Genomic DNA, 13,149 nt, shown 5'->3' on the forward strand with positions numbered 1-13,149 from the left:
CAAGCCACCGAAGGACCGCCCTGCAGATTTACTATTGGTTCTGCAACGTAGGGAGTTTTTTTAAACTCTGAAATTGTATCCGCCCATCTAAACACAAAATCAGGGAGAAAGTCATCAGTCTTTAGTTAAGCAAAGCGTCTAAAGACTGACTTGTGAGTCTATACCGAATTACACTCACCAACAGTATCACCTTGCAGAAGGAAACATACACCTACTCATGGATGAAAGGCTTGTGCTCATGACAGTGCGAGATGTGAACATTATTGGTGTCCTCCTTAGCTGAGCTGTAATGCTCAGTGGTGCTATGTTAGCTAGCAGTCATTCTCGGAACCCCTCGGCTGTACTCGGCGATACAGCCTCTGGGGGCAGACCCCCGATTTTTTGGCATTCCGGTTTGATTTGGGCGGAGGAGGCGAATTTCCGTTTCCGACTTCCATTTATATATAAGTAAATATGCTGAACCATTGCGATGGATTCAGAGTTTGCAATGATGCCAATTATGTTCCGCCTCATTAGTTCACCGCACGGAGCGTTTAACCTGGCAACAACTGCAGCTGGCTCAAACGTGATTGGTCAATATCACGCGGACTACAAACGGCCTACAACCGGAAACCAGGGCTCTTCCGCTCTTCTTCCGGAGGCAAGATCTCCGGGGTTTGCCTACAGACTCTACATTCTGTATATAGAGACTAGCTAGCAATAGATGCACACTTTGCATCACTTCTGCGCAGTGATACAGTTGCCAGGTGTAGTTCTGTAGAAAGAAAGTAGTTCCTACATGAAACTGCTCACAACAAGGTCTGTGGATCATCTTGAGTAAGCGGACATGATTTCTGGAAAGAGACATTGCTGTTGAGTTTTTCAAATGTATTTTTTGGTGCTTGGAGCACCACAAGCCGAGTGCCATCTAGTTCCATTATGTTCAAGAGAAGGCAGACATCTCTATGGCTGATATCTCCAACACAGCAACTCGCACCGAAACAATCTAAACTGATAAATAGCAATAAACAGTTCTGGGACTCGGACATTTCTTTCATTTCACCTTCTGCCCCTTTTGTTCCTTTCTCCTTTCCTCAGGGTGGGAAGATCCCAGTGAGGTGGACAGCACCAGAGGCTATCGCTTACAGGAAGTTCACCTCGGCCAGTGATGTGTGGAGCTACGGCATCGTCATGTGGGAAGTGATGTCATTTGGAGAGAGGCCTTATTGGGACATGTCCAACCAGGATGTAAGTGTTTATTTAGAAACATCAAAGACCCATGAAATTGTATCATTATCTTCTTAATGCGAAACAGGACGTTGGGGCTGAAAATTAGACAGTGAGCAGTTTTATTTGATGGGACAGGCTGAAAGGTTTAATTGTCAAATAATGTGTGACTCTGTCGTTACACCCACTAGTACAGCATTACGTCAACACTGAAGATGAACCTTTTTCTGTGAAGTAGCAGTTTTTCAGGGAGTTAAAGTGTCCGTTTCATAAGATCTTTAAGAAAGATAATAAAAAGGAACATTTAAGTTGAGTGTTATCACTTTTCTAAACTTCCATGCAGTAAAAACAAGTTTGAATCTGAATAAAGTGCCTCATTAATAGGACGGCCATTTCCGTACAGATGTGGTTATACTGTCTCTTCACCCCATAGATACACAATCAAGGATAACTCATAAGAGAGGAAGCTGTAATAAATCACACATTTTTATCAGCCCCCATCTCGTAGCATCATCACTGAAGATGTCCTTGACTCTGACTTTGAAAGCAGACTTATTATGGACACAGTCTCACACTATCCTCTTTCCTTCCTGGCCAGCTTTTGAGAGCAATGAATGATTGCTGAGAGCTCTGCTTTGTTCCCCATGTCCGTTTGGATAAGGTCCACACGCAGACTCCCACAAACACACAGGCACCAACACAAACACGCACAACCATTGGACGTAGTCCCATAGTATGAGGTCTCTCTCCCTAAGCTCCCTAAGTGAGACAACTAGCCAACCATCAGGCCTCTATGGACCCCGCTCCACAAGGACCGTCCAACCCAGCAGATGTTGCCACAGTGGGCCAGCAGCAAACACTGCCTGGTGGGACTAATGCAGAGAAGAGGACTGGCACTGCTCAGCATGTCCGGCTGCTCGGTCCACGCTCACATACACATTTAAAAAAACACACACATACACACAACCACTTCTCCATATGCACCATTTGTCAAGATTGTGCTGAGTTGCACTCAGCTCCGGGGTGAAGTTGGCAACCTACAGAGCAGCCTCTAATTTTTAATGATAGTATCTTTTACACTTGATTTCACACCAGACCCTTATCTCGCAACTATGCATTTTTAAGAAAAGATTACATCTACAGACAGTATGGATATATGGATATGGGTGAGGGCTAGGTCTGTCAATGTGCAGTGCAGCAATCTGGACGATCTTTACTCGTTGTGGTGTCTAAGAAGTAGCTCCACAGCTGCAGATTAAGCATTTTTGCTATATTTATTTTGACTTTATTGTTTGTATATTTATGAGAAAGCAGTGTGTGGAGTGTAAGGGATGGTCATTGAATTATAGGTACTCCACTTCAAAGTCTAAGTCTCCAATTTCGCCTCAAGTTCCAGCCGAACTTCATTGAACTCTTACGAAACACTTCACTCCAACTCTGACTACCCTGAAACTAGTCGTTGCTTCTCTCTAACAAGGCCAGAATAGCCTGTGCAGCCTTAAGAGACATGTGTCAAGTGGCTGTGCTTCACAGTGTTAATTATATGCAATCTGCCCATTCCCCAGCGACTTCTTTCCACTGTGACACTGCCTCTGCTCTCCTCTCTGTCTCTTTCCTTGCTCCGTCCTCCAGGAGTGACATGTGATTGGCTGGAGTCAAGAGGAAGGGCACATCAGCCTGAATGCTAACTGTCTCTTGAGTGACCAGAGGGAGTGTGTCTCTGCATGTATGGGGGTGGAGGTGGTGGTGCACTGGTGGGGGTGTTGTTGAGGCAGGGATGAGCGTGTCAGGATTACAGAGTGGATTTACTTAATGTCATTAGTCCCTGCAAACTCAAATTAGTATTTTATTTATAATGAAGTATATTATTGACAACCAGCCAGCTGGTAGAAAAACACTGTAACTGACAGCAATTAGTCATAATTACTGTGTAGAGTACTGTAAATAATATAACCTGAGCTTCCCCTTCTCACCCCTCCTCCCCCAGGTGATTAACGCCATTGAACAGGACTACCGTCTGCCCCCGCCTATGGACTGCCCCAGTGCCCTGCACCAGCTGATGCTGGACTGTTGGCAGAAGGACCGAAACGTACGACCCCGCTTCACTGACATCGTCAGCACCCTGGACAAGATGATCCGTAACCCCACCAGCCTCAAAGCTGTAGCCAACATCCCTGCAGTGTGAGTAAAAGCGCTTTCTCATCAGCATGACACATGCATTCACCCTGAAGTGGACATTAAGTATACACAAATATGCTTTGCACATTTGTTTACACAGTATTTACACATGCTTTCTGCACAAACTATCCAGCACGCACATGCTTACTTTTTATCCTCTCATAAAATAAACATGAATATATTACCACTGATTGCATCAAACCTGAACTTTTCCTCCCCAGGATCTTTTTTTCCTGCTGCTTATAACTCTCCCACCCATCCACACCCCCACATTGGCTTTGGAAAGTTCACTTTTTCCGCATTCTGTAGTGTTAAATAAATGTTTTTTACTCACAATGATAAAGCAAAAACACGTTTTTAGAAAAAATAGAAACATTGCCTTGCAGTTGTATGACACTGTCAACCAGTAAAGGTGCAGCTCATATCCATGTCTGTCCAAATTTTCACTATATTGACATGTATGACTCCAGTCATAAATTTCCAATAAGCTTGTGGTGGACTGCCAGAGGAAAATGACAGGATACAAAGTCGTAGACACAATGCCTCAAATAGGGATGTTGCTGCAAAGAAGCTACACATTCTAAAACGTGGGGATGCTTCTCTCACACATGTTCAACTCAGCAGCACAGAGGATTCATACAATCAGCATAGTTTCAAGATTAGTGTCACCAATTCTGATAATTCAACCAGCTGTGTGTCATCGCATTGTGCGCAGACGAATGTTGTTTGACTTCCCCTGGAGCTCCCCGCCCGTCCGATGGCGGAGGTCCACATGCTGGCAGTGGCACGGGGGCGAAGCCAAACTCTGCACACACTGTGATGTCACACAGCTGGTTCAATATCAGCAAAGTTTCCCTTTATATTCATTGTCTTGTGTGGCGATCAGCAGTGATGTGGTGGTTTACTTTTACACTGTGATCTGTAGCCTATAGTTCGGCTTTAGCTTCTAACTATCTTTGTCTTTTTTACCTGTTGTTGCTGCTGAGTCAGTTTGACATCCTGGATATATCCTTCAAACACAGACTGTAGACCCCTCTGTCTGCTTCTCTCTGCAATCACTCTTTCATTTTTCAAAAAAAAAGGGAGTGCAGTTAGTTACAGTATGGGCTCCATGCTTACTCTGACATGTCAAACTAGCGAAAGGTTAATTAGCGTATGAATTCTTGAGTTACAGCCAAAAACATATTTTGTGAGGTCACAGTGACCTTGACCTCCGACCATCAAATTTATTAAGTACTCCCTTGAGTCCAGGTGGATGTCTGTGCCAAATCTGAAAAAAATCTATCAAGGCGTTCACTTTTACAGGAATGGAACCGACAAAAGGTCACCGTGACTTTGACCTTTGGCCTCCAAAATCTAATTAGTTCATCCTTTAGTCCAAGTGAGAATTTGTGTCAAATTCACGCATTTGTGAGATACCGTGTTCGCTAGAATGGGACAGACAGATGGATGGACACAGTCCAAAAACGTAATGCCTCCAGAGGTAAAATAAAAACACAAGAAATATCTCATTTACATTCAGAATGTTTATTTGTTATTTTGTAGAGGCACCACTGGTCTTTGTTTTGAATCCTATTGGGCACGATTTTGCCAGTTCTGCACACCGTGTTTTGGACAATTTCTTCCACCCTTCCTCGAACATCCTATCAAGTTCAGCCAGATTGGATGTGGACTCTCTGTGAACTGCGAGCTTCAGGTTTCTCCACAGATTTTCCGTTCCAAGTTCCAGGCTTTGGCTGGGCCACTGAGGGTCATTCAGAGACTTGTCCCGAAGCCACTTGTTTTGGCTGTGTGCTTTGTGCTGCTGCCATGTTGAAAGGTGAACTTTTGCCCCCCTGTGAGTTTGAGTTTGTGCAGCGGAGTTTGTTTTTCTTCAAGGTCCCTCCTGTGTTTAGCTCAGTTTGCTGTTTCTTTAATTGTGACCAGTTTCCTAATATCTGACAGTGAAAAGCGTCGCCATAGCATCCTTCACTGTAAGGATAGTGTCGGCCAGTGAGTGGTGTGTTTGTTTTTGCTCGTTGCAGCATTTGCATTCACACCAAGGAGTGGAAGTTTTCTTTATGTATGTTGCTCTTTGAAGACATTTTAATATATAGAGAGATTGGTAGGTAGCCAAATAGAGAGATAACACTAAAATGTAGTGAAAAATGAAGGGGTTAGAACGCTTAGCAAAGCCAATATTCACACAGTACACACACACACACATGCACACAGTCTCCTCCATCTTGCATCCTCTCACACACACCCACGCAAACGCCATAACCACAGTTTCTCTCCTTCTCTTAAAATCTATCTTGCTTAATATTGCATCAAAGCCCTGCTCTATACTTACCTCCTCCAACCCCCCTCCTCCTTCTCCCTCCCTCCTCCAGGCCTTCTCAGCCACTGTTGGACAGATCCATACCTGACTTCAACACCTTCAGCTCAGTCGAGGACTGGCTCGCTGCCATTAAGATGAGCCAGTACAGAGACAACTTCCTCAACTCAGGCTTTACCTCCCTGCAGCTGGTGGCTCAAATGACCTCAGAGTGAGTTCACCTGCTCGTGTGCAAATGAAGACCCAAACCCATATGACACTTGATGGGCACACTTGTGTAAAATGACTCGACGTCAAGTGCGTGTATTTTTAGCATGAATGTGCCCAGTGACTCAAGTCTTTGATTGCATCGAATTACAGCCTGTATGGGCATTTCATAAAAATGCAACTCATTATAGCAGAAAATAACATAGTCATTGTGGTTAAAAATAATTTCCATCTGTGCTCCTCAAGTATTATGGCTACTATCTAATAATTAAGGATTTTCTATGAGCAACTTACCAAAATGGATAAGGATGTAAATCCTTTAAATACACAGCTTTAAGAGGCGCATTTATTCGCTGCTGTTGATATGGAGGATTTCAAAGCATAGTTCACGACAAAATTTCTCGTTCATGTGGTTCCAAAAGACACAAATATTGCACTCCATTTATTTTAATTAACAATGTTGCTTGGTCTACAAATTTATGTGAAAATGTAAAATCATTCTAACATTTTTTTGTTATTAAAAATGTATGCCCAAGGCTTGGTGGCATTTATGCAGTCTCTTTGCAATGCAAAGCAACATGCATTACTAAGTCTTCTCTCAAGTGATAGAATTAATTTTGTAAATTTGTGTTTGCTGTTCATTGCCACCAGCCTCCCAGCCTGAAATTGCCCTTTCATATATAGTGATGTGAGGACTTTAAATGCAGCAGAAAATGGTAGCCATTTTTTGCTGGTATAATCGCTTCATACTCAAATGATCCATTCCATCTTCAATGTGATGGAAAGCCTTTCATCTATTGCTTCAAAATATGTTCTTGCTTTTCAATTTCCTTTCTCTCTGCCGCTGTCTCTCCAGGGACTTGCTGAGAATAGGAGTGACCCTGGCAGGCCACCAGAAGAAGATCCTCAGTAATATCCAGTCCATGAGGGTGCAGATGAGCCAGTCACCCACGACTATGGCATGACTACAGGGGGCGCTGTGCCACGGAACGGGCAGCATTCGCAGGACCAACAACAATGGCAGCCCTCGAATGACCCCTGATCCATCGGAACGCGCCAGAGTCGAGACTATTGTCTTAATCTAATCCACTACCATGACAACAGGAGACCAGGGTCTACACTACCACATGGTTAACAGCTATCACACTTCATGCAATCTACACCAGGAGTTCAGGGTCCAGACTTGATACTGTTTCTCCATTTATTCACGAAAGGAAGACAGATATCGGTTGCTGCGGTTATATGGACTGCCACTCACGTCATTGTAAACCAAAATAACTCCAACAATCCGACATCGTCACAGGGAACCTCTCACAATCTCCAGACTGTATGGTAAAACGAGTGATATTGTGCTTCTATATTATCTGGACTAGAAGATGTTAAAATTGTAAACAGAAGTGTGAGCCATTTAGAAACAACGTGTGACCTGTGATTTTACCGTCGTCAATGTGTGCAATGAAGATGCCTTGACCTGGCCAGAAATAAGTCCCAGAAGAAAAAGCAATTACCAGTAGGAATAATTAGAGAGAGAGAAGAATACAGGGATGTACAGTGGAGCACCATTTTCAACTTTCACATCATCTTTTGCTCGTTTGACGAATTTGAGAAATGTATCGTAAATGGACTGGTTGAAATTCAGAGCCAGTCGTATTTTTTGTCTTTTATCATCTGTTTGTTTGTTTGTTTTTATCACTATAGCAAGATGCCGCCCACTCGTATTTTAACTTTAACACTACCTGTGGAGTCCTGGGTGGAAGGCCTTGCCAAAGGACTTCTTAACCAGCCCCACCCAGATTCAGAGAATATAAATATGTTTATCTCTTGCTAAATATGATTATATCTTTCATAATAAACCTTCATATTGAAGGTGATATGTATGAATATGTATGTACAGAACTCTCTGCTTGCATTTTTGGCAAAGACATGTTTGTTGACTAGATTGTGATAGACACATGCAATGTGTAGATTCCCTAAGGTGCCCCGGTTCCCTTCGGACGACCAAAACAACAGACACTGGGTTGTGCGTCTCCCTGCTCCAGGGGCACAAGGACAATCCTGACTGAATTTTAACCTGAGGAAAACGTTAAAGGAATTGTGGGCGAAGAATTGGTATTGTAGAGCTATATGAAAATTGCTGTAGGAGTTAAAATAATTGACAAAATATCCATTTATTGGAGATCATGTTTAATGTGGGTGTACACATGCTGTCTCTTGCTGGTGAGCACTTACTTGTACAGATATGTTTTATGTTTTTATTTCTTTTTTGTTCTGTTGTTGTTTGTGTTGGGAGTGCTCAGCACCATCCAGAGGGGAAGGAAACTCCACGCTTCAGCCAGCCCGAACCCATGGTGAGTACTCGCTGATCACACAGACAAAACAGCACGTAAAGGGACAGTTCACCCCAAACTCAAAAGTATTTTTTCCCCAGTTACCTCTAGCACAATTTAAAGTTTAATCGTTTTGGTGTAAGTTGCCGAGTGTTGGAGATACGTAGGGATGACAAGTTCGGTTAATTTTGCGTTCCATAGCCTGACACTCATTTACCTGTAACAAACTAATTTGTATGGGAAAAAAAATGCAAGAGGAGGTGAAATACACAAGGCCTTTTCTATTAGTCTTACACTCCATTGACTCAGTGAGCTTTAGTGCCGCATTTCTTCTTTCCTTTTATTTTATTTTGGCTCTGCTGACGGGCAGCCGGGTAGTCTCCCACCCTCCAGTTCCCACTTCTGAGCAAACGTTAGGCTTGGCCACTCTGCACTGCGCACTACTTAGGTCAGGTAGGAGCCAGTTTGTGATGTCATTCATTCAGTGATTACTGCTGGTTGCTGTGGAGACATGCTAGCCACCTTCTGGTCTCTCCTGAGGTAGCCCAGGTAAGTATGCTGCCTCATTTTGAGCCACAAACCCCTGTTAGCATTGTTAAATATGTGAGCACCATTTGCTGTGGTAACACTGCTAATGGTGCTAACAGAGCAAAAAGTCATAACATAGTCAACAATGCTAAAGGGGGTTTTGAGCTACTTACTCACCAGGGCTACCTAGGGGAACATTTCAAGAGCAATGCCGTTGGGTCATGACGGCATTATTAGTGGTAATCTCCGAATGAGAAATTTACCTTTTTACCTAAAGACTGAAACTAGTCAAAAAATGTTTTTGGTGGTGAACCGATTAACTTTTGATCTCCCTAGTTGGAGATATCAGCCGTAGAGATGTCTGCCTTCTCTTGAATATAATGGAACTAGATGGTTCTCGGCCTGTGGTGCTCAAAGTGCTTAAAAAACACATTTGAAAAATCAACAGCAATGTCTCTTTCCAAAAATCATTACCGGCTTACTCAAGATAATCCACAGACCTTGTTGTGAGCAGTTTCATGTAGGAACTATTTCTTTCTGCTTAACTACACCCATTAACCATTTCACTGCACAGAAGGAAGCGTGCATCTACTCGTGGATGAGAGGCTCAAGCTGAGCTGTAACGTTAGCTAGCGCAGTGGTGCTAGGTGAGCTAACAGATGTTCGCTTCTTTCTGTGCAGTGATACAGTTGGCTGGTGTAGTTTGGTAGAAAGAAAATAGTTCCTACGTGAAACTGCTCACAACAAGGTCTGTGGATTATCTTGAGTAACTGGGTCATGATTTCTGGAAAGACATTGCTGTTGAGTTTTTCAAGCATATTTCTTTTTTGGCGCTTTGAGCACCACAAGCTGAATGCCATCTAGTTCCATTATATTTGAAAGAAGGCAGACATCTCTATGGCCGACACTGGAACTCACACCCAGTCTAGATTGATAAATAGCTCTACAGGTAAGAGGAAAAGTATGTATTTTTGATTTTGGGGTTTGAACTGTCCCTTTAACATCAAATTGTTCTGCATGTGGTAAAGTTTTATTTCAGGCAAATCCACTTAGTTTTTCTCACGGGTGCCGCAAATATCTTGGACAAGGGTAGATACCCTGTAAGTTTGAAATGCATAGGAGAGTAGCTAATCAAGGCTCTGGAAATCGGAGTGAATCAGCATCACTTCTCTACACAGTGAAAATGAGCATCTGAGGTTTGCCAACAGATGCCTGATGCCATTCCGATGAACACACAGGCTTAAACAGCCCACACGGGTGCACTGCTCACGGTGTAGCACAGCCTTCCATAGACTGCTGTAGCTAAGCTGCTGAGTAAATCTATGCACTCTCACTATATGCTGCTGCCATATGGGTAGGCAGGTTGAGCGCAAACGCTGTTGTGCCACAGAGAGTTTCACGCATATATGAATCTCTCCGTAACTCTTAGCTGCAGGAGTTGGTGTTTGGAAAGGCACTTTTTGGTGGTATTTGATTGCAAGATGTCTACATTATTGCCAAGGGACGGCATGGATGGCTGTCTATGAAATTACACTGCAGTAGTTTGGAATATATTTTGGGTTCTGGATAGTGCACAAGGGTGATTTCTCTTTTTGTAGTCTGGGGATGGTCTTTTATGATTGCACTGTGATTGGTCTGTGCAGCGTGGTGGTGTCAGGACAGCTTGGTGATGAGTAGTGGTGGCTTTGCTTACTTTTTTCCTTCTTGTGGGTCGCTCGCTCCAGGCTCGGGGAAAGCTAGGAGGAATTGTTATATTTCATAAATCAAGTTTTGTCAAGTGTTGATGAAATAGTAATAACAACACTGGCCTTTAAAAGTGAAAGCAAACTGACCTTCATGTTCCTGTGGTAATATTCCTTTGACATGCAGCTATGGCAGCAGAGTCTCTCAGCTCACAGACAATTATCATGAGCTATTGTAGTAGCAATTCTTTGCAGTGGCTGTGACCCTGCTGAAATCCCTTTTGGCCCTGTTTGAAGAGACATGAGTGAAGATGGTTTTAACCACCTTGCCTCCAAAATTAGAAATTGATGGCAGGCCCATTAGCAGATTATTAAGTATACTCACCCCCCTCGAGTCATCATCCTCCCCCTCCTCCTCTGTCTGTCCTGCCCTCTCTCCCTGCATACACCGGCTAGCTGGCACATCTCCAGCTCGTTCATCCTGGGTGTAACCAAGCTGTCCTGGGTCAGGGCTGGGCTGGGCCGGGCAAGGGCTGCCCAGGCCTGAGAAATGGTTGGCTCCATGCTCCAGTGGACCCAGTCAGGGGTGCAAACACCTGCTGGGACCCCCATCTGACAGGCATCTGATCAACCACGGGGAGGGAGAGTGATGGGACTGTCAAAAAACAAACACACACACACTAAGGAACGCTCAATTATGCTGTGCCCACGTCTGTTTTCCAGCCTGATGCTTAATGAAGAGAAAGCGGGCAGAGGCCCGACAGAGTGTGTGCATATGTGATAGGAAGAGGAGGGTGTGGTCGCAGGACAGACGTTAGATGAAAGTCAGAAAGTTGGTTTATTCAAGTGAATCAGCCCCTTTGGTCTTGCAGCGTGGCTCATGTGGCAACATCTTTGTTATTGTACAACGTTAATTTATTTGGCAAAATCTATCGCCTTTGCTTTTCAATTCTCCAAGTCATTGATTTACCAAGTATTCCTAAATAGAATCACATGCTTCTTGAGATTGGCATAAATCCCCCTCGCCAAAGCCAATGATTCAATTTGAATGCATTAGTCCTCTATTCAGCTCAGTCTCGTGTATTTGCCTTTCCAACCCAAGAGCCTGTGAATGAGATGATAGAATGTATTCATTATGCAACAGTGTAATTCTCCATTTGCTCTGTTTGTCTTTCTAAATATCTGACTGTAATGACACTCCAGTGTGATGAATGGAGAGGCGGGTCGCCATCCCTCTCTGTAAGCTGTTTCATATGGAAGCCATTCATCACGCGCGGATACAAAACACAAGAACAGAGCTTGTTAAATGTTTCATGGTGGCTGTAACTGTCGGAGAAGTGACCAACGATCCCTTTAGCAGCTGATTTCATGCCTGTCATTTATAGGTCAGAACAGTAGAAGGCGTGTTCACCTGAAAATGACCTGACACGACACCCTACAAAACTAAACTTATTAAACTAGTCCCTTCTCTCTTTTTTTCTCCTCTCCTCTGTTTCAGACTGTGGACTCAAAGATTTACACACGTATAAAACAGCATACACACAACACACTTTCACACACACACTATGAACACTTGCTGTGGGCGGGCAGTGAGCAGGAAGAACAAGTGAAATGGGACCCTTCCTGGATACCAGTCACAACTTCCCCCCTACGGTACACAATGGATGGTGGAGCCGAATATGCACATGTCATAGTTTGTTTATTTGTTTGTGTGTGTGTGAGAGAGAGAGAGTGAATGTGTGTGTGTGTGTGTATAGCGGGCACATTTGTGTGTACAGACATTTATGTGTGCACAGGTACATTAAGAGCGTGAACGGTTTCCTTTTTTTTTTTCTGTATAGCTACCACTTGTAAATTGTGACAAGTACGTGTCAAGAGTTTGTAAGCTGTAACTTTCTGAGAACTATTGTACTAAAAATGCACTCAATAAAAGCCTTGGAAAACAAGTCAATCACTTTATGGTCTGTGACTCAATGGGCTATAATTCTGTTTTCATTAATGGTGAGTCAAGAAAGCAGAGAGGAAGGGTTATTATCCAGTAACACTACTGTCAGCGCTGTGTGTGAGCATGACGTCTAATGCTTGGTTTCATAATGGCTAAGGAAATAAACAGCATTTTGTCACCGCCGGTCTGCCTGGCAGCACGTGTTAAAAGCCATCAGCCACTAATAAACGAGCCGTCACTTGGAGAACATGCAAACCTTAGAAATGACTCTCGGAGAAAAGTGACAATATTTTGACAAACTAGTAGAAATTATCCTCCCATCTAAACTCTTATCTGCGTCTGCAACACACACTCACGTACAAACACAGAAGCAGTCACAGCGGTAAATTCCAGTTGCCAGAGACTTTTAGAGCACCTCACACACTGGAAAGCGTGTTGCACAGTAATGATATGGTTAATGAGGTGAGTCAAAAGATGTGGGGATGCATCCAACTCTCAGCGTTCCTCCACAACTGTTTATTGACTCTAATTGATTGATAATATCCAGCTTCATAGTAGCGGAGACACCGCTGTGCAGGGGCTGCGCCAAACTGAGAGGAAGACGACAACATTAAACAGTTAATTTTTTGTCTTTTTAAGCTCAGTTATTAAATAAAGTGCATCACTCGTCACTTTGTCCTTTTGTGAGGGCGGATGCAATGATGTCAGTGAAGACGTGGTGAAAGAAAAAAGCTGTTTTCCCACAAATCTTTGGACGAA

At 43.5% G+C, this 13,149-nt stretch overlaps 1 protein-coding gene across 2 annotated transcripts in view; it reads left to right on the forward strand.

The window, feature by feature from the left end:
* LOC126382449 (ephrin type-B receptor 1-B) overlaps nt 1-12,391 on the forward strand; it is a 214,597-nt gene extending 202,206 nt beyond the window's left edge. For both annotated transcript variants that reach the window (XM_050032321.1, XM_050032322.1), the window contains exons 13-17: nt 1,078-1,227; nt 3,194-3,387; nt 5,757-5,912; nt 6,765-8,256; nt 11,944-12,391. In XM_050032321.1, the coding sequence (XP_049888278.1) occupies nt 1,078-1,227; nt 3,194-3,387; nt 5,757-5,912; nt 6,765-6,873 (609 nt within the window). In that variant the 3' untranslated portion in view covers nt 6,874-8,256; nt 11,944-12,391. The remainder of the gene's footprint in view (nt 1-1,077; nt 1,228-3,193; nt 3,388-5,756; nt 5,913-6,764; nt 8,257-11,943) is intronic.
* Nucleotides 12,392-13,149: the final 758 nt, after the last annotated feature.

This window comes from Epinephelus moara, chromosome 21, assembly GCF_006386435.1.
Source record: "Epinephelus moara isolate mb chromosome 21, YSFRI_EMoa_1.0, whole genome shotgun sequence".
Lineage (NCBI taxonomy): Eukaryota > Metazoa > Chordata > Actinopteri > Perciformes > Serranidae > Epinephelus > Epinephelus moara.